The sequence below is a fragment of the Microcaecilia unicolor genome, chromosome 13 (genome assembly GCF_901765095.1).
Source record: "Microcaecilia unicolor chromosome 13, aMicUni1.1, whole genome shotgun sequence".
Lineage (NCBI taxonomy): Eukaryota > Metazoa > Chordata > Amphibia > Gymnophiona > Siphonopidae > Microcaecilia > Microcaecilia unicolor.
Window position 1 is genome coordinate 82,064,215 of NC_044043.1, and position 20,316 is coordinate 82,084,530.

Here is a 20,316-nt window from a genome sequence, read left to right on the forward strand (position 1 = left end):
TTTATAATGCTGCAGCTATTGGGGGTAATATATTAATAACTAAGATATGACCTTGATAATGCTGCAGCTAACGTACATTTATGCTTAGATATTCACAGAGAAGACACTGGCCAATCAGATTGTTTCTTCACTCTTTCTCTAGGTGCATCTGTAAAAGGCTTTCATGTGCACATCAATGAGGTCATCATGGGGTCACCATGGATCCCCAGTTGTTAGAAAGCAGGAACATCTGGGAAAGGTTATAACATTTTTATCCCTTTCCTTGAGCTACAATGCTTTAACAGAGGCCTTTGAAATCTTTGTAAGTTTTTCCTATGAAAAGAAAACAATACGACCTTCTTGTGGTGCCCCACTGATATGCATGAGAATTGACACAAATGCATTAAGATTGACAACTTTGATCCTAACAGAGACTGTTCTTTCACCTTGTTTCAAGGACAACTAACCACAACAGGATTATAATCATACAGACTGTGGAATGCAATAGAGTTATTCAATGAGATAAAATAGTTTCCACTTTTCATACTTTATGCAGTTACTGTAATGTAGTGTATCCCTCAGCTGGCAAGTAGGGAGGCCATTTTGTTTAGTAGTGATACCATTGAATGTCATTGAAATAAGTGTTTTTACTCTTCTCACATTGCTTTCTCGGAATTGTGAAAACCCAAGGCAGTCACGCATAAGAATGCATGGCGTGCCACCGTATCTGGCATTACTATTCAACAAAATGCTCTTGCAGTATTGTCTATTAAAGTGTTACGTAAAACCATGAAAACTTATTTTAATTGCATCATTAGCTTGCAGCTGCCTGTCAAAATAGTATGTAATAACATCCTTTCCCGATGGCATCATGGCAGTCTTTGTTCAAGAACTATTGTATTTTCATCAGTGTTTTTTTTGCCTCATTTTAATTCAGACAAACATATGAAACTGCTTGTTTCCCAATTTTTGGAAACCCAATGGCTATTAATCCGGAGGAAGAACTATTTTGGAAACCAAAATGTTCTACACTGCTGTCGAAACCTACACGTAGCATGAGGTAAATCAATGGCGCTACCTGTCAGTACATGGAAATTTTAGAGGTTGGTGTGGCAGGCAATTAAAAGATCACATTAAAGCTGATCTGTTACTGGGCTGCTGCATAGGCCGCATGTGTAATCTCCTTGTAGAAGAAAAGCAGCTGCCAAAAGAGCACAAGGGAACAGGACAAAGCTCAAACCTAAGATAGCAACGACGACTCACTGCGGAAATATTGATATCAAACAATGATCTTGCAATACCTTAACGAGTGTCCTCAGGGCTGCAGTTAGGGCCCCTTTTGCTAAGGTGCACTTGCGTTTTTAGCATGTGCTAACCGTGTGGATGCCTTTAGGAATATTATGGGTATCTACATGGCTAGCATGCACTAAAAACAGTGCATCTTTGTAAAAGATCCCAACGTCTTGTGGGACTGTTCCTTCATCCTAGGGGTAGAGTGAAAGTTAAAGCAAACAATAGATTCTGTCATACTAACTCGAAAAGCTTGACCTGCTTTTTATTGGATGCTTTTGTGATGATCGTGATGGTTAAGTTTTATTATCAAAGTCTTGGGGAATCGACAGGTTAGGGGCCTGAAACGTAATTGAGAGATAGTATAAGGCTGAAGATTCATCTAGGGTGCCCAGTACCCAAAGAAAGAAGACAAAAGAAGAGGGATTCAGATCTACACAAAATGATCTGTAGACAGTCATTTCCTTTTAACCTCTAAGAATTCAAGGACCTTGAACTAATCAAAGACTTTGAGTACTTGGTCCAGGAGGGGATGTCTTGTCACTTTCCTATTAATACAGATAAGGTCTGTAAGACCTACCTTGTTTGCTCAGACCAATAAATACCAAAAAGCTAGAAAAAATATAACACATTCAAAAATGTATATATTTAAACCCAAATTACAAACCAATATATTTTGCAAAGGAAAACCTGTATACTCAGAAACTGCCACAGACCAGAAAAGCTTTCACTAGTCTGCAAGCTACAGCCACTATACACGGAATAAGCCTTCACAGAAAACCATAAAAAATATGCAAAAATCTTAAAAAAAAACATTTAAGCATTAAAACATTTAGTTCATAAAGAAATAAAATAAAAATGATTCCAGAGTGAATGTAGACCAAGAGATACACTAGCAAAAGACCTTCAACCCCCAAACAGGTTATCATCCAAGGTTAAACTCCACTGCTAGGGTATGTTCGCCAATGTTTATGACATTCCAGTACTCCCACACAGACCCACCAAAATAGACTTCTTTAGGGATTCAAACACGCAGATATTCTACCATACATATATCTTATGCTGCAGAAAAACTTATAATGCAAAAGAATTATATATTTTTCTAGACTTTTGGCATTTATTGATTTGATGGACTTGAAAGTTTTTCTTTACTAGTAATAATGTTTGCACACTTTTGATAATATGATAGACCCCCACTTTATCCAACTTCACCTTGATGTCCTTCATCTCCCTCAACAATTCTCTGTGCTTATCCCATGCCCTCTTGAATGCCTGCTACTGCTTTTGCCTCCACTGGAGGGCAGTCTATGCACACATCTACCTTTCAATTTAAGAAGGGGCTCTCTCCAGCACATCAGTGGTGAAAGGGAAGTGACAACCTTCAAGGTGAATTTGTTTCTTTATGTACTGGTGAAAGGACAGTCAGCTGGAAGCTGACCCTGAAATTCCTCCTGCCTGTCCTCCCCCTTGAAAAGCAAAATATTTGGTTGCAATCCATTTAAAAATCAGATTTCTAAAAAGTCAAACTACACCCTTCTATTCAGGATACCAAAGTGAGTGTTAATGAACAAAAACAGAATGGGTTGATTAAAGAGAAGCTTCAAACTCTTCTGGCATTGATGTCCAAGCATCGCTTTGTACCGCTGGTAGCAACTCTGTCTTTGCTGTCTTAGGAAGGTGGTTTTGTACATTGACATAAAGCCGCAGCTGCTGGTCTAAAGTACACGGCAGTGATGATCTCTAAGGGAACGTTTCCTCTGTTTGCTCGTAGTGGAAAAGATATCATTGAGTTCCTGAAATGTCTTTTCCCTTTGATGAGCTAATGGATTTGAAATTGTACTCCAACAACCTCATATCCCATGATTTTTACAACATTCATCTATAACATTCATATGCCTATACAATGCATATAGTAACAGGAAATGTTAAATGTACAAAGGCTTTTTAAAAAATAATTGAACCCAATATTGTATTCTAGACTGAGCAATGTATTCTCAAGAAGGACTCTTTAAATCTGCAGGAACTACATAATAATCAAGTTGCTGTGACATTTTGCTTTATACTGGGCGTTCATCTTCATCTTACCCATGGTATGGGCTGGGTATAAAAATTTTTCAACCAGGAAAAGCCCTGAGAAAAAGAGTAGGAGATTAGTTTAAGGGCTTAAAGTGCGCATGCAGCTGCTCCAACATTTAGAAAAAGAAAAAAAAAACTAAAAAAAACAACAGACATTAAAAAAACAACAACAAAAAAAACAACAACAGAAGATTATGAAAAGTTAAGCACTGCTTGCAAAGTAAGGTTTCCAGTGGGGGGAAAAACTGAGTTTCCATTCTGGTGTCCGTTTAAGTCTCATAAACCTTATGTGGACAAATACAGGAGACATAAATACTGCTACCAGAGAATCCATAATCCATTCAAATTTTCTCAACACAAATTGCATTAAGTCTTCAAAAAGGAAGTGCAAAAAAGAAAAAAAGAACAAGAAAATGAAACATCTTCTAATGAGAAGTTCTTTAGATGGGTTTGAAGAACACTTTTTTTTTTTAAGTAGGAAAATGGCTGCCTCAGAATACAGATTCATTTGAGCTGTGTCTTAATCTTCAATACAGATGATGTCATTAAATTTCCTTTGCGTTCCAAGGAGATACTATCTTTCAGCGGATCAGCGACTTTTTTATCCAGGTGGCTTGAAGAGGAACCGTTTGAAGTTGCTGTAAGAACAAAAAAGGACTTTGTTATTGTTAATCTGGATTTTCTTTGTTGTATTTCGCAAAGGGGATAATCATGGGCAAACTCATTGTTAACTTAAAGTCAGAAAGGTTAGAACCAAAAACAATATGGAGAGAAAACGTAACCATAAAATAGGAACAAACCACTTATATCATTCTCTACAAGGCCGAGCCTGGGTGTGTGATGGCATGATGACCCCCCCCCCCCCCCCCCCCCCCCCCCAAGTACTCTCTGCTCCTTTCAGCATAATTAAGAGAAAACGGGGGGAAGAGGAACATGGGAAATAATAAATGTTCACAAGAAAGGTTTTATGGATGGGTCAGGAAGTGTTTTATGAATTTTACTGTTATTTTGTATAATCATGGATACGGCTTAGAATGATGGATTGTCCAATTGGTGGATTTAAGTTTTAACAAATGAAATGAAGAGTGTTGTAGATCAACACGAAAACTGTAAGAAAAAAGATTTATTGATTTCATCTTCCTCTCGCCACAATGACATAAGTTACCCAGTACAAGTAAGGACATTTGTGATAACCCTTTTCTGATACCTGATGGAACCTAGTGTGTTGGTTTCAGTGGGTTGCATCAGGGGTCACAAACATCACACTGCTTTGGGAAGTAACTTAACAATTAGGACTGGTCAAAAAGTCTCTCTTTTGGAATTGGGTAGTTTGGCAGCCGTGTTATTATTTGTCTAATCGTGCCTACCATGACTAATATGATACCCAAATCAAATCTTCATATGTTAAAAATCAGTTAATCTTGCCCAAAGGAATACAGCTAAGTTAGAGTCCCTTCTACTAAGTGGCAGTAAGCCTAACGCGGGTTTACAGCTTGCTAAACAGGAAGTACTGCTGGGCTACCGCAGCAGCCCGGCGGTACTTCCCACCCCTAGTTACTGCCAGGTTAGCGCGGGAGCCCTTACCGCCACCTCAATGAGTGGCAGTAAGGGCTCCCCTCCGAAATGGCCACGTGGCAAGTGAAAAACACGTGCCGATGCCAGCACAGGCCCCCTTTTGCCGCAGCTTGGTGAAAGGGGCCCTTTGTTTGTTTGTTCATTTATTTATTGTGACGTTTATATCCCATATTATACAATAATGAATTGTTTCAATGTAGCTTACATAGGGTTATGAGGGAGTAACAGGAGTTGATGGTTTGTGTTTGAGGGGTTTGGAGAACAAGGTAGAAGCATTTATGTCTAAGTTGCGAGATATCAACAATTTCATGTCCTTTGGATTAGATTATTTAATTCCTGGTTTTACCTCACTGCATGTGTGTGGAGATTTGGGGGGGGGGGGGTGGGGGGGGGGCTGGGATAGTTATTAACATAGTGAAGAGTGGAAGAAAAAGACAACCATGGCCCATTCAGTCTGTCCAAAAAGGTGACCATGGTTATAGCTGTGACTTTGTGTGGGTTACTTCTAATTGGCAGGGCCGCAGAGAGACTGGGCCGGCCCCGGGGCAAGGCCGGCCCCCGGGGCCTTGCTCCTGCCGCCCCACCCCCAAGGTCACTGCCGCCGCTCCCCCGAGGTCCCCACCGATCCCCCCTCCCCCCTGAGGTCACCGCTGCCACTCCCCCCTCCCCCCCCGAGGTCGCCGCCGCTCCCCCCCCCTTTGTCCGCCACCAGGCCAGGCCCCTACATTGAAATCGCAGTCTCACCTCCATGTAAGCAGTGCTGCAGACAGCAGAACGCCTCCCTTCCTTCCCGCCTTGTGTCTTGCCCTTACGGAAGTTACGTCAGACGAGGGCGGGGCAAAGGGAGGGAAGGAGGCCCGAAGGGAGGCATTCTGCTGCCTGCAGCGCTGCTTTCATGGAGGTGAGACTGCGATTTCAATGCAGGGAGCAGACGGTCGACGACGGAGGGCGGGTGAGACTGCGGCACCGGGCCCACCTTGGAGGCCCGAGCCCGGGAAATTTTGTCCCCCCTGCCCCCCCTCTCTGCGGCTATGCTAATTGGTGCCTGGTATAGTCTACCCCACTCTTTACCTTTTTAAAATCTTCCTTAAAGTGTGAAAATTATTGGAATTTACAGTAGATGAAATGCTCTACATTTTTACTCCATCTTAAGGTTATCAATAGAAATCAAACAAAATAAAACATGGAAAAGAAAATAAGATGACGCCTTTTTTATTGGACATAACTTAATACATTTCTTGATTAGCTTTCGAAGGTTGCCCTTCTTCGTCAGATCGGAAATAAGCAAATGTGCTAGCTGACAGTGTATATAAGTGAAAACATTCAAGCATTACTATGACAGTCTGACAGGGTGGGAGGATGGGGGTGGGTAGGAGGTATGCATGGGGACATCAAAGCATATCATTGATATTCTAACAGGATGGGTGTGGATAGGTGAGGAGTGGGGTGATCAACAGAGACATACAGCTTTATGGTTTATAATGGGCTAGGAACCCCAGATCCTTGTTAAGTCCTTTCTGTTGGGTGTTAAAATATTCAATCATTCTGACTTCAAAGGTCTTATGTTCTTGTATGGTTTTAAAGTTACCTTTCAGGATTCTCACTGTGAAGTCATTGGTACAGTGTCCTGGTCCTGTAAAATGCTGACCAACAGGCGTGGGAGCCCTACTGGCACCAGCATTGTTCATGTGATGTCTATGTAAATTGAATCTTGTCTTAAGCATCTTGATGCCATATAGGGAACCTCTGTGTTTATCCCACTTTTTGTTTTTCAATTCTGTCACTGTTTTTGACCTCACTGCTTCCTATGGAAGAATATTCTAGGCATTCATCACCCTTTCCTGGCCAGGACGAACAGACGGATGCGGAAATGTTAAAGGAAATCAGGGACGCAAACAAACTGGGCAACACAATAATAATGGGGGATTTCAATTACCCGCATATAGACTGGGTTAATGTAACATCTGTACACGCAAGGGACATAAGATTTCTTGATGAAATCAAGGACAGCTTCATGGAACAGCTAGTTCAGGAGCCGACAAGAGAAGGAAAAATACTAGACTTAGTCCTTAGTGGTGCTCATGATCTAGTGCAGGGGGTAACGATACGAGGGCCGCTTGATAACAGTGATCATAATATGATCGGTTTTGATATTGGCATTGAAGGAAGTGAAACTAGGAAATCAAGTACGCTAGCGTTTAACTATAGAAAAGGTGATTACGACAAAATGAGAAAATGGTGAAAAAAAGACTGAAAGGAGCAACTCGCAGAGTAAAAAACTTGCATCAGGCGTGGATGCTGTTTAAAAACACCATCCTGGAGGTTCAGGACAAGTATATTCCACGTATTAGAAAAAAGGGAAAAAAGACTAAACGTCAGCCGGCGTGGCTAAACAGTAAGATAAAGGAAATCATTAGAGCCAAAAAACAATCCTTCAGAAAGTGGAGAAGAGAACCAACTGAAAGTAACAGGATAGATCATAAGGAATGCCAAGCCAAATGCAAAGCGGAGATAAGGAGGGCAAAAAAGGACTTTGAGAAGAAATTAGCGTTGGAAGCAAAAATACATAGTAAAAATTTTTTTAGATACATTAAAAGCAGGAAACCGGCCAAGAGTCGGTTGGGCCGCTGGACGAAAATGGTGTTAAAGGGGCGATCAAGGAGGACAAAGCCGTAGCGGAGAAATTAAATGAATTCTTTGCTTCGGTCTTCACCGAGGAGGATTTGGTGGGGACACCGGTGCCGGAAAGAATATTTGAAGCGGGGGAGTCGGAGAAACTAAACAAATTCTCTGTAACCTTGGAGGATGTAATGGGTCAGTTCAGCAAGCTGAAGAGTAGTAAATCACCGGGACCTGATGGTATTCATCCCAGAGTATTAATAGAACTAAAAAATGAACTTGCGGAGCTACTGTTAGAAATATGCAATCTGTCCCTAAAATCGAGTGTAATACCGGAAGACTGGAGGGTAGCCAATGTTACTCCGATTTTTAAGAAAGGTTCCAGAGGAGATCCGGGAAATTATAGACCGGTGAGTCTGACGTCGGTGCCGGGCAAGATGGTGGAGGCTATTATTAAGAATAAAATTGCAGAGCATATACAAAAACATGGACTGATGAGACAAAGTCAGCACGGATTTAGTGAAGGGAAGTCTTGCCTCACCAATCTAATGCATTTTTTTTGAGGGGGTAAGCAAACATGTGGACAATGGGGAGCCGGTTGATATTGTATATCTGGATTTTCAGAAGGCGTTTGACAAAGTGCCGCACGAAAGACTCCTGAAGAAATTGCAGAGTCATGGAATCGGAGGTAGGGTATTATTATGGATTAAGAACTGGTTGAAAGATAGGAAGCAGAGAGTAGGATTGCGTGGCCAGTATTCTCAGTGGAGGAGGGTAGTTAGTGGGGTCCCGCAGGGGTCTGTGCTGGGTCCGTTGCTTTTTAATGTATTTATAAATGACCTAGAGATGGGAATAACTAGTGAGGTAATTAAATTCGCCGATGACACAAAATTATTCAGGGTCGTCAAGTCGCAGGAGGAATGTGAACGATTACAGGAGGACCTTGCGAGACTGGGAGAATGGGCGTGCAAGTGGCAGATGAAGTTCAATGTTGACAAGTGCAAAGTGATGCATGTGGGTAAGAGGAACCCGAATTATAGCTATGTCTTGCAAGGTTCCACGTTAGGAGTTACGGATCAAGAAAGGGATCTGGGTGTCGTCGTCGATGATATGCTGAAACCTTCTGCTCAGTGTGCTGCTGCGGCTAGGAAAGCGAATAGAATGTTGGGTGTTATTAGGAAGGGTATGGAGTCCAGGTGTGCGGATGTTATAATGCCGTTGTATCGCTCCATGGTGCGACCGCACCTGGACTATTGTGTTCAGTACTGGTCTCCATATCTCAAAAAAGATATAGTAGAATTGGAAAAGGTACAGCGAAGGGCGACGAAAATGATAGTGGGGATGGGACGACTTTCCTATGAAGAGAGGCTGAGAAGGCTAGGGCTTTTCAGCTTGGAGAAGAGACGGCTGAGGGGAGATATGATAGAAGTGTATAAAATAATGAGTGGAATGGATCGGGTGGATGTGAAGCGACTGTTCACGCTATCCAAAAATACTAGGACTAGAGGGCATGAGTTGAAGCTACAGTGTGGTAAATTTAAAACGAATCGGAGAAAATTTTTCTTCACCCAACGTGTAATTAGACTCTGGAATTCGTTGCCGGAGAACGTGGTACGGGCGGTTAGCTTGACGGAGTTTAAAAAGGGGTTAGATAGATTCCTAAAGGACAAGTCCATAGACCGCTATTAAATGGACTTGGAAAAATTCCGCATTTTTAGGTATAACTTGTCTGGAATGTTTTTACGTTTGGGGAGCGTGCCAGGTGCCCTTGACCTGGATTGGCCACTGTCGGTGACAGGATGCTGGGCTAGATGGACCTTTGGTCTTTCCCAGTATGGCACTACTTATGTACTTATGTACTTATGTACTTATGATGTTGTTTTTAGGTTTCTTTCCTTGCAACTTCAGTTCATGTCCTCTAGTTTTATTACCTCTCTATTTTTAGAAAAGGTTATTTTGTTCTTTACCATTTTTCAAGAACATAAGTACATAAGCATTTTCATACTGGGACAGACTGAAGGTCAGTCAAACCCAGTATCCTGCTTCCAACAGTGGCCAATTCAGGTCACAAGTACCTGGCAAGATCCCAGAACAACAAAATAGATTTTATTGTAGAAATAAGCGGAGAATTTTCCCAAGTCCATCTTAATAATGGCTTATGGGCTTTTCTTTTAGGAAACTCTCCAAATGTTTTGGCTACACTATTAGTGAAGAAATGCATTTTACAAGCTTGGGTTGACACTTCGCCCCCATCCTTGGATCGGTGGAAGGCTTATATGAAGGAAATGGCCCAATGGGTGCATATGACATTAAAATTTACAACAGTGCTCAGCAATCGCCAGTATAAAGATATATGGGGGAGAGCACAGGACCTGCTCTTGGCACCGGACCCTGATTTGCAAAGTAATGGATAGCCAGATAGGGGAGGAGGAGGGAGGGTAAGCGGAGTAGGGGGGTAGAGGGAGGGGGGGAGTTTCATTTATAAGGGAAGGGGTTAATAAGGGGGGGGGGGGAAACATGAGGACCAAAGCATACAAGTTTGTGGGTGTATAATCTGCAATGTTTTTGATGTAACAGAGTGACGTTGAGCTGCAGGTGGCAGCTGATGTTTGTATATGTCTTCATGTTGCAATAAAGAAATTTTCCAAAAAAAAAAACCCCCCGCTAAGCAGCTTTTACCACATTCTCTAGCAACAAACTCCAGAGTTTAATTACGCACTAAGTGAAGAAATATTTTCTCTGGTTTGTTTTAAATTTACTATTTAGTAGCTGTGTCCCCTAGGCCTAGTACTTTTGGAAACAGTAAACAAGCAATTCAAATCTACTACTACTACTTAACATTTCTAGAGCGCTACTAGGGTTACGCAGCGCTGTACAATTTAACAAAGAGAGACAGTCCCTGCTCAAAGAGCTTACAATCTAATAGACAAGTGAACGGTCGGTCCGATAGGGGCAGTCAAATTGGGGCAGTCTGGATTCACTGAACGGTAAGGGTTAGGTGCCGAACGCAGCATTGAAGAGGTGGGCTTTAAGCAAAGACTTGAAGACGGGCAGGGAGGGGGCTTGGCGTAAGGGTTCAGGAAGGTAGAGAAATCTACCTCATAAGGAAGTCATCCCATCCCCTTTATAATTTTTGTCACCCTTCTCTGTACCTTTTCTAATTCTGTCTTTATCATAGCTTCTCTGTCCCTCCTTTCCTCCTGGATATACATGTTCAAGTCTTCCTTTCTCTTCTCATACAACTTCCGGCCTACACCCTATACCAGTTTGGTCACTTTTATGTCTGTGGCAAGCAGAGGCGTATCTGGAGTTTGGCGGGAGAGGGGGCCAGAGCCAGAGTGAGGGGGCCCATTTTAGCCCTCCCCGGCGCCGCCGACCCCCCCCGCCATTGCCAGACCCCCCCTGCCAATGACCCTCTCCACCCCCCCTCCCGCCGCCAACCCTCCCCTGCTGCCGTCGCCTACCGTTGCTGGTGGGGGACCCCAACCCCCGCCAGCCGAGGTCCTTCCGTTGCAAAGCTGGCGGTGGACCCCAGGACGTCAGAACAGGAAGCTTTGCTGCAATGAAACGGAGGACCTCGGCTGGCGGGTGTTGGGGTCCTCCGCCAGCAAAGATAGGCGATGGCGGGTTGGCGGCGAGAGGGGGGTGGAGAGGGTCATCGGCAGGGGGGTCCAGGGCCAAATCTACGGGGGCCCAGGCCCCCCTGGCCCCACGCAGATACGCCCCTGGTGGCAAGGTACTATGTTATTTACACTTTAATGCATGCTAAATGGCAATAAAACTTTCTATCACTGTATTGCATGTTAATATTAGTTACCATGGGATACATAGTAATGAGATACAAAGCATGCAAAACACCTCATTACTATGTAAATCAAATAATGCAACTTGTGGTGAACACCACAAGCCACATTATTCCTGGAAAAATAATGCCATCTAAGGTGTGGCTCAGTGCTCCTGAGGCTGATTCTCTTTAATATATTTGTGATCACAATGTTGTCTAAGGTAACATTCAATAAATAGTTGTACTAAATTCATACAATATACTCAACAACTATTGCACTTGTATTTATCTTTATTACATCAATTAATCTCATAAACTTAACAATTATTGTCTAAAATCCCCATACATTTATCATTCATTCATCCATTCACTCTAATTCAAATCTAATATCAAAAAGCTATTATCAAACTCTATAACATTAGAATTCCCGGAATCATGGTATCATATATAATTTTTTAACAAAATATACCATTTTCAATAACAACACTGGTGTGAAACTTGTTAATTACGATGTCAGTCAAAGCACTATTTCTTCATTACGATCTTATCTTAATCTGTTCATAACGTGATGTAAACTCTCTGTAGCCATGTGAAGATCAGTCCATTGATTAAATCAATTACCCACCACAGCAGGTTTAAAGCGAAGATATATATCGTAACCCACAACTGAGTTACTGTGTGCTGTAATCCTGAATGACAATAGTTCCATTCACCGTGACTCCACTCTTCACGGGGCTAATGTTGAATCTTTTCCTTAAATTTCAAACTGCTTCACTGAAGCTGTCCTCTCATTTGTGAACTGAAACAATTGTACACGGACCCTACACGATCGTGTTTCGCAAAATTTTGCGTCTTCAGGGGTCAGTAATCGGCTCTATAAGTGGCCAAACATTCAGCAATCCTGGATGTGCTGCTGGCAACGCCTCAAAAGACGCCCACACATGCGCATTAACAAGTTTCACACCAGTGTTGTTATTGAAAATGGTATATTTTGTTAAAAAATTATATATGATACCATGATTCCGGGAATTCTAATGTTATAGAGTTTGATAATAGCTTTTTGATATTAGATTTGAATTAGAGTGAATGGATGAATGAATGATAAATGTATGGGGATTTTAGACAATAATTGTTAAGTTTATGAGATTAATTGATGTAATAAAGATAAATACAAGTGCAATAGTTGTTGAGTATATTGTAATATATTTGTGAGAGACATTGTTGACTCATTAGAAGGAAATGTTTGTCTTTTTGTGGATGGCATGAAAATAGCCAATAGAGTGGATACCCTGGAGGGAGTAGAAACCACGAGGATTGATCTCCAAATGTTAGAAGAATGGTCAAGGGTCTGGCAGTTGAAATTTAATGCTAAGAAGCCCACAGTGATGCACTTGGGGAGCAGAAGTGCAAAAGAGGTGTACCGGATAGGAGGAGAGAGATTGGTAAGCTCGGCTCAGGAGAGGGACCTTGGGGTGATGGTGTCAGAAGATCTCAAGGTGACAAAACAGTGCAACAAGGCAGTGGCCACATCTAGAAGGATGCTAGGCTGCATAGAGAGGGGCATAACCAGCAAAAGAAAGGAGGTATTGATGCCCCTGTACAAGTTGTTGGTGAGGCCCCACTTGAAGTATTGTGTTCATTTTCGGAGGTCTTATCTTGCTAAGGATGTAAAAAGACTTGAAGCAGTTCAGAGAAAAGTGGCGAAATGGTAGGGGGTTTAGGCAGCAAGATGTACATGGAGAGACTTGCTGACCTAATCATGTATACACTGGAGGAGAGGAGAAACAAGGGTAATATGATGACAGGGGAGCTAGTATCGCAAGTGTTTTAATAGACTATACTTTTTCTCCTCCTTTGCCTGGGCAGGGAGCAAAGATCTGTTAGAGGAGGAGGAGGAGCACCCAAATGTGCCAAATTAGCAACAACAAAAGAAAAAGTCAGTGCTGAGCTTTTCAAACCATGCATATGCTTAAGACCTGCCATACACCACCCTTTCTGATGCAGATGACCTGTTTCAAATGGTATATGGACATTGACTCAAAGACCCTATGCTGACTTTTTCCATTAATGCAGCAAGGACAAGAGAGGGAAGGGAAGAAAGGGGGAAATGCTGGACCAGGGAAGAGGAAAAGGAGAGGAGATGCTGCATAAAGGGAAGGGGGGGAAGAGAAAATGGGGAGAGATGCTGGACAAGAGGAGGCAAAGACAAAGGTAAGATGCTGGACACGGGAAGAGAGGAGAGGAGATAGTTATTGAAAGGCTGGGGAAAGATAAAAAGATTGAAATGTATATGAAATGTACAAGTATATGCAATAAAAAGAGGGAGTTTGTAGACTGGATGGTGAGAAGGAGAGTTGAAATATGAGTGGACAGAGGACAAAAAATCTAAATGGAAGATAGCTGAAGTGAAAAGATCAATGTCAAAGACAGATATAGGGCAGGAAGTGAAGAAATAACAAATGGATTGGAGACCCTGGAAAGACAGTAAAGAGAAGATAGACAGAAGAAAGCAGAGACTGAGACCACACAATTAGAAAAAAAAATTGCCAGAAAACAAAGGTAGAAAAAAGTTCTTTATTATTCACTTAGTGATTGGAATATCACATTTGCTATCTTTATATTTTACACAATACAGAAGGAAATGCATCTGTTTCTTTTTCTCTGGTGTTGCACTGCATTCAGAGTCTGGCTTCTTGAGGTTTCAGTTTAATTTTTGACTACATATTTCTATTTTTAGTTTGTGATAACTTATTCAGTACTTGGTAAGTGTCTACATGTGTTCTGCATGTGGGGCTGAGGCCAGGTATTCTGTTAGCATGGATTTTCTATGTAGGGAAAGTGAGCAATAAAACTTGTTCAGTTTTCCGAACAGGGGTATTAATGCTCTAGAGGCCACTGCATTATTCACAGTGCAGCCTTTTCCTATGCAAGGTATTTCTATGACTTCTACAAATTAGTGCTTTTATGGAATGGTAGATTTGTTCTATAGGTCCTTAATGACTTTTATAAGGTTTCATATTACTTCACAATATGCCTGGTCTTGGAGGCAACAGAATAAAAAAAACTTTTGTATGGTAAGTCCTATGGAGAAATATAATTCTGCTCTGCATCCATTGTTGGATGAGAGGGGGCTTTTGTGGATGCAGAATATATATTTACATTGTGGAGTGGAGGCTTCAATCCTTGCAACCTGGGTTCAATTCCCAGTACAGCTCCTCGTGACCTTGGGCAAGTCACTTAACCCTTCATTGTCTCAGGTACAAAAACTTAGATTATGAGCCCTCTAGGGACAGAAAAAGTAGCTGCATACAGTATGCGCACACCTAGTAGTTCTATAGAAACAATTAGTAGTAGTACATTTAACACCATGATGGTCCAATATACAGGGCCAGTATTTTTATATTAGTGTGCCAGGCTACATAATTCAGAGGCTACAATTTTTGCTGAGGATAACCAACAATTACAGTTTTTTTGTTTGGTTAATTGTATAAATTGAGAGCATAAGTTGCATTCTTGCTCTTGAGATAACTTCTTGACCAGTGCACTAAGTGAGGGGAGTTCCCCTCTCCCAACCAGAGTTCAAGGGGGCCCTCTTTTTTTATGTGCCTTGAGGGGGGGGGAGGGAGCCATCTTATCCTTCACCTTAGGCAGCAGCTTGTCTTGAGCCGCCCCTGTTAGAGCATTGCACAATTGATTCTCTTCTGTCTTGTGTCAAAGTACACCAACAAGACGTCTTACTCAAAGCCTGGATCACAAACTTCTGAGTTCATGAAAAATTCAGTCACAAAATGGGCAGCACCTCACTATTTCACAACCCTAGACTACATCTATGTCCTCAACCTGCAGACCTTCCATCCAGATTTGAAGACAACTCTGAAGGAAAGCACCCCATTTAAGCCAATGCAGTGAAACGCTTCCTCTCCTTTCAGTTACAGTTCCTGAAAGCCTGTCAGAGCTCAGATCTTTGGGACTTGGCCTGAAGCTCATGGTTGTGTTAGAAGTAGGTTAAGGAGTGGTCAGAGGTCCTCTTTTGTATGACTGAATTTGTGCCCTCTAGGTCACAAGTGTCTGGAAATCAACCACCAGGATTTCTGCAGAATGTCCATAGAGCCCCAGTAGAGTGATGAAGGTTATGTCAAGATTTTCCAGACAGCAATGGTACCACAGGCATCTGTTTGCATAGAAAAATGGCACAAAGTTTTCATTACGCATTAGAATTGATTATAACTGACCATATATCATGTTTTACAGTACAGTCCTCGCTTTGCTCATTTTGAATACAAAGCATGACGTATCCCACTTAATAAATAAAACAAACAAACAAACAAACAAACAAAAACAACCCACGGGGTCAAACAGTAAACAAATATCAAAATGATATTGTCCCTAGAACTTAAGACACTTTCAAGCACCTCCCATAAGGCATCCACATTATTAAACATTGTTGGCAATATATTCTGAATACATCTACCTGGGTACGTTTGCAAATAATGTTATGTGGGTCCATAGGTCACATGACACTATGAACATATTAAAATTTCAAATCCAGATGGTACGTGAAGCTGTGACCATGCACCTGTAGACTTCTCCTCATTCAGGGGCAGATGCACAAATTCCCCGTACAGCACTGATCGCTAGTTCCACCTTGGAAAAAATTACCAAGGTGGAAATAGTGAGTGAAGCACAAAAAAAAAAAAATCCTATGCAAATGAGCTGCAAGAACGTTGTACCATGCAGCTCAGTAGGGAAGGCTACCAGGGCATGCACAATCGCTAAGAAGACCATATTAATAATGATGCTGGGAGCGAAGGTTATTTTTGATCGGGAATCTTGAGATGCTACACCTTTTAAAAATGCAGACATGCTTACCACAGCACAAGAAAGCCCTGCAATAAGTGAGGGCTGACACAGAAGAGTGCCATTTAACTATCCTAACAGTGCCCCGCAGTTGCTGCCTCTGTACCAGACAGGCAGAGGACCCAGGCAACAGCCATTTGTGTATGGGGTTTTTTTGGTGCTTGTGTGAAAGAACACATGGCTTTCATACACTCAAGAAGGTGCCCCCAGTCCTTGAGAGAAAGAGATGGAGCCGCGAAGGAGGGAGAAGGGTGAAGTAGACAGTAGCAGAGGCAAGAGAAGCTACTGCTATTGCTGCTCCAGACCTCCCATTACATTTTGATTGCAAAAGTTAGACGGGCCTTTCTGTGCATCACTCCCACGTGGCAGTGCATTCCTCAGAATGCTCATTTGAATAGTAATCAGCTCATTGTAATATATTAGAATATAATTCCTGTTGGCTGCTACTGCAGATGGAAAACAGCCTGCAGTGCCCCTTTGTGCATTCATCACTGGATTCCCTGCTCGCTAAACTGGCTTGAACCGGTCAGGAACACATGTTGCTGGCCCGGTAAGTTTTTGGACATCAGGGCCTCAGTGATTACACTTATCCCTTCAGGAGCCAAAGTGCATAAACTGTAGATCCACTTTTGGGTTTTTTTTTGTTTGTACTTATTTAATATTATTGAATCCTCATAACTGTGCCAGTCTAATCTACCACTTTCTCTCTTTTCTTAATGTTATGGAGTTCCTACTATGGGTTTGGGGGGGGGGGGGGCTCAGCACACAAGGTAAAGGACCTATGTACCTGGAAGCAATTTATGAAGTCCACTGCAGTGCCCCCTAGGGTGCCCGGTTGGTGTCTTGGAATGTCAGGGGGACGAGTTCACTAGAAATGCTGGCTCCTCCCATGACCAAATGGCTTGGATTTGGTCGTTTCTGAGATGGGGGTCCTTGGTTTCCATTATCACCAAAAATCAGAAACAACCAAGTCTAGGGATGACCATCTCTAAGGACGACCAAATTTCAGGATTTATGCGTCCCTGACCGTATTATCGAAACGAAAGATGGACGTCCATCTTTTTTCAAAAATACAGGTTTCCCTGCCCCTGGATGGGGATGTTTTGTGAGGACGTCCTCATCAAAACTTGGATGTCCCTTTTGATTATACCTTTCCACACCATAATCCCCGAAATTCTACAAATTTGGATTTACAATTTTACACTTAGAGTGCAAAGTTGCATGCCCGATTTAGAATAGTGTCAGTTATGCACATAACCTAATATGGGGCCCTGTTTACTATGGTGCACCAATTTTTAGCACACATTAAAAACACTAGCATGCCTACAAGGCCCATAATAATTAGCTACTAATTGGCGTTAACAACCAATTATTGCCTATACTATAATTGATGGTTTTTTTTACAAAATAGGGGATTTATGTCTGTAACTTCTTATATGAAGTTTACAACACATTTGTTCCCTAGTGCATTTCCCTTGTTTGGCCAGCAGATGGTGACTGTCTTTTTTTTGTAAAGCTGTTACAGAAGTGACAGTTTTTTTTCCTGCCTAACCTCTGAGGTAATCTTTAGTCTCAGACAGGGAGAGGAGAGAGAAAGATCTCTTCACTGAGGCTCTGTGAGTCTATATTTCCTGAACTCCCCAGGTACTACTTACATAGTAAACAAATGTTTAGTTAGTTTTCATATTGATACCTGTTTGATTTACCTGTTATTTTTGCTATATTTTCACCATTTTCCTCTTATTGTTCACTGTTCAATTTCTTGATAATAAACCTTATTAGTTTATTGACTCTGCTGTCCTGGACTAAGAATCTTGGTGGTTTGTGTTTTGGTCTGTGGGTGATTTCTGGGGACTGTGGGACCCTTGGGCTTGTGGCCCTAGTGTTCTTACAAATCACTGGGGAAATAACTTGTGGGTGGGAGACTTGCCCAGAGGCAAATGACACCCAGCAGGCGGGTGGAAGGGTATGCCAGTGTACAGCACATGTGCAGGTGATAGCGGAGCTGAGCTGTGCTGGGACAGACCATTTAGGTGGCTGCATGTGTAACTGCTGTTATTACATGGGTACTCAGCATGCATCATCCCAGCGCCTAACTTTAGGCGATCTTTTGAGAAATACCCTAAGGATGGAAATCTATACATGGTATCTAAAAAATTGACGCCAAAAAATAGCACTTAGCACTTAAAGTTAGGTGCTGTTTATAAAATGGTGCTTAGCACCAGGAACCGTGAAACCTTGGTATAAGTCCCCATGCCTAAATTAGGTGCGGATCCTCTGTATTCTATAACAATGCACATAAATTAAAGGAATGGTGAATTTTCCAGCATATGAATTACAAGAATATTTCATGAAGTATATTTCTCAAGTTTGGCCAGCAGATGGTGAATGTTTATGATTAAAGCCATTACAGAGAAATGACTGTTGCTTCTTTAGTTTAACACAAAAAAGAAGTTAACCTGCAGTGATATGGCCAGTTACTTTTAAAAAATGTTGTTCTGGGCTCTGATTAGCCCAGGAGCTCACATTCAGCTAGGATGTATTGGCATTTTCTCCAGTCTTAGTCAGGGAGAAGAGAGAGAAAGATCTCTTTGTTGAGGCCCTGTGAACAGTTATATTTTATAACCTGTGAGTAGCTATATGTCCTGAACTACCCAGGTACTATTTAGATAGTAAACAAATGTTTAGATAGTGTTAAAATTGATCCATATTTCAGTTACCTGTTATTGTTTGCTGATTGCACCTTTTATGTTCATTGTTCTAATTTTTTGTGACAATAAACATTTTTAGTTTATTGCCTCTGCTTGTCTGCTTTCTGGGAACTGTAGGAGCACAGGGAGTGTGGCCCCAGTAACCTAGGAATCACTGGGGATAATTTGAGAGTGGGAGACTCACCCAGAGGTGGTTGAGATCCAGTCGGTGGGTGCTAGTGTAGAGCACAAGTGGCAGGTGCAGGCGGACCTGAGCTGTGCTGAGGTAGGCCTTCTAAGTGGCCATGGGATAGCCCCAGATGGGTGGCTAGGCGTTTTGTGACAGATGGTAAATAAATCCAATAAAAATATGTATTTATTTATTTAATGTCCAGATGCCACATAATGCATTACAATGAGTGAGTCAAACTTCTTGTTGTTGACAGCTGTGTTGTTCCTTCAGCCAGGTACATATCAGCCTCTTGGTTATGTTCCACATAAGCAAAAGGGCATGGGCAGATTATGATATACATGACATTACAAACAGAATTGCAGTCTGTGTTTTGTTGCTATGGAAAGCTATGGGCTCAGCTTGAATACTAAAAAAAACCCATCACCCATAGCACTCCCTTGACTCTACAAAAAAAAATTTCCTACCATCAAAACCAAAATAAGATCTTGCACAAAGTCAACTGAATTAATTCCAATATAAATTCTGAAGGAGCAGGATCAGACCTGACTGGTTTGTCCAAAAACTGAAGAGACAGCTTGAAGATTTGCTGTCTAAGGAATGCTAATATGAAAAAGAATTGTTATCCAATGTGACTAGTAACATTTATTCAAGAAGACAAGTACATTCTTTCAAAAAGTCCAACATGTGAGATGTATTTCATATATAAGCTTTGATAGCATTTGATTTTTTTGATAACATAGATGATTTATGGGAGATACTTGGAAGAAATGTCATTGACCTCATATCTCTACGTGTGTCTCCTTATTTTCCATTTAAGCTTTGGTTGGCGGAAAGACCTGTGTACTATAGGATTAATGGCGAACAAACTCAAGCAAGAGTTGTACCCTTGATGCAACTGGACTGACGAAACACAGAATCCTCATTGGGTGATTTTCTGTGAGAAAGTACTATTTTTTATTTGCATTAAGTAATATTAAGGAGGTGAACCTACTATTGATCTCAATTCAGGGGTGACAGGTCAGAAACCATGTTATATGCTGAAGTTCCCCTTCACTCTAGTATTGCTGGTTTCCTTAGCAAGCATTAATCTAAAATGGTGGGGAGAATCTCATTTTTGATATCCTGCTTATTACCATAGATATTTGTTCTAACCTGGCAGGGTTTGCATTTAGTCCTGTGTGGCTCTTGGAAACAATTGTTATGGTAGAGTTATACTTTGCCTTTTAAAAATTCTATCTCTTACCTGAATGAGA

The 20,316-nt window shown here is 41.7% G+C and overlaps 1 protein-coding gene across 1 annotated transcript in view; it reads right to left on the reverse strand.

Annotated features, from left to right (window-relative positions):
- Window positions 1-3,865: 3,865 nt before the first annotated feature.
- Window positions 3,866-20,316, reverse strand: part of CHD5 (chromodomain helicase DNA binding protein 5) — a 192,126-nt gene continuing 175,675 nt past the window's right edge. Inside the window, 2 exon segments of the mRNA XM_030222487.1 lie at window positions 3,866-3,897; window positions 3,900-3,983. Coding sequence (XP_030078347.1) covers window positions 3,866-3,897; window positions 3,900-3,983 — 116 coding nt within the window.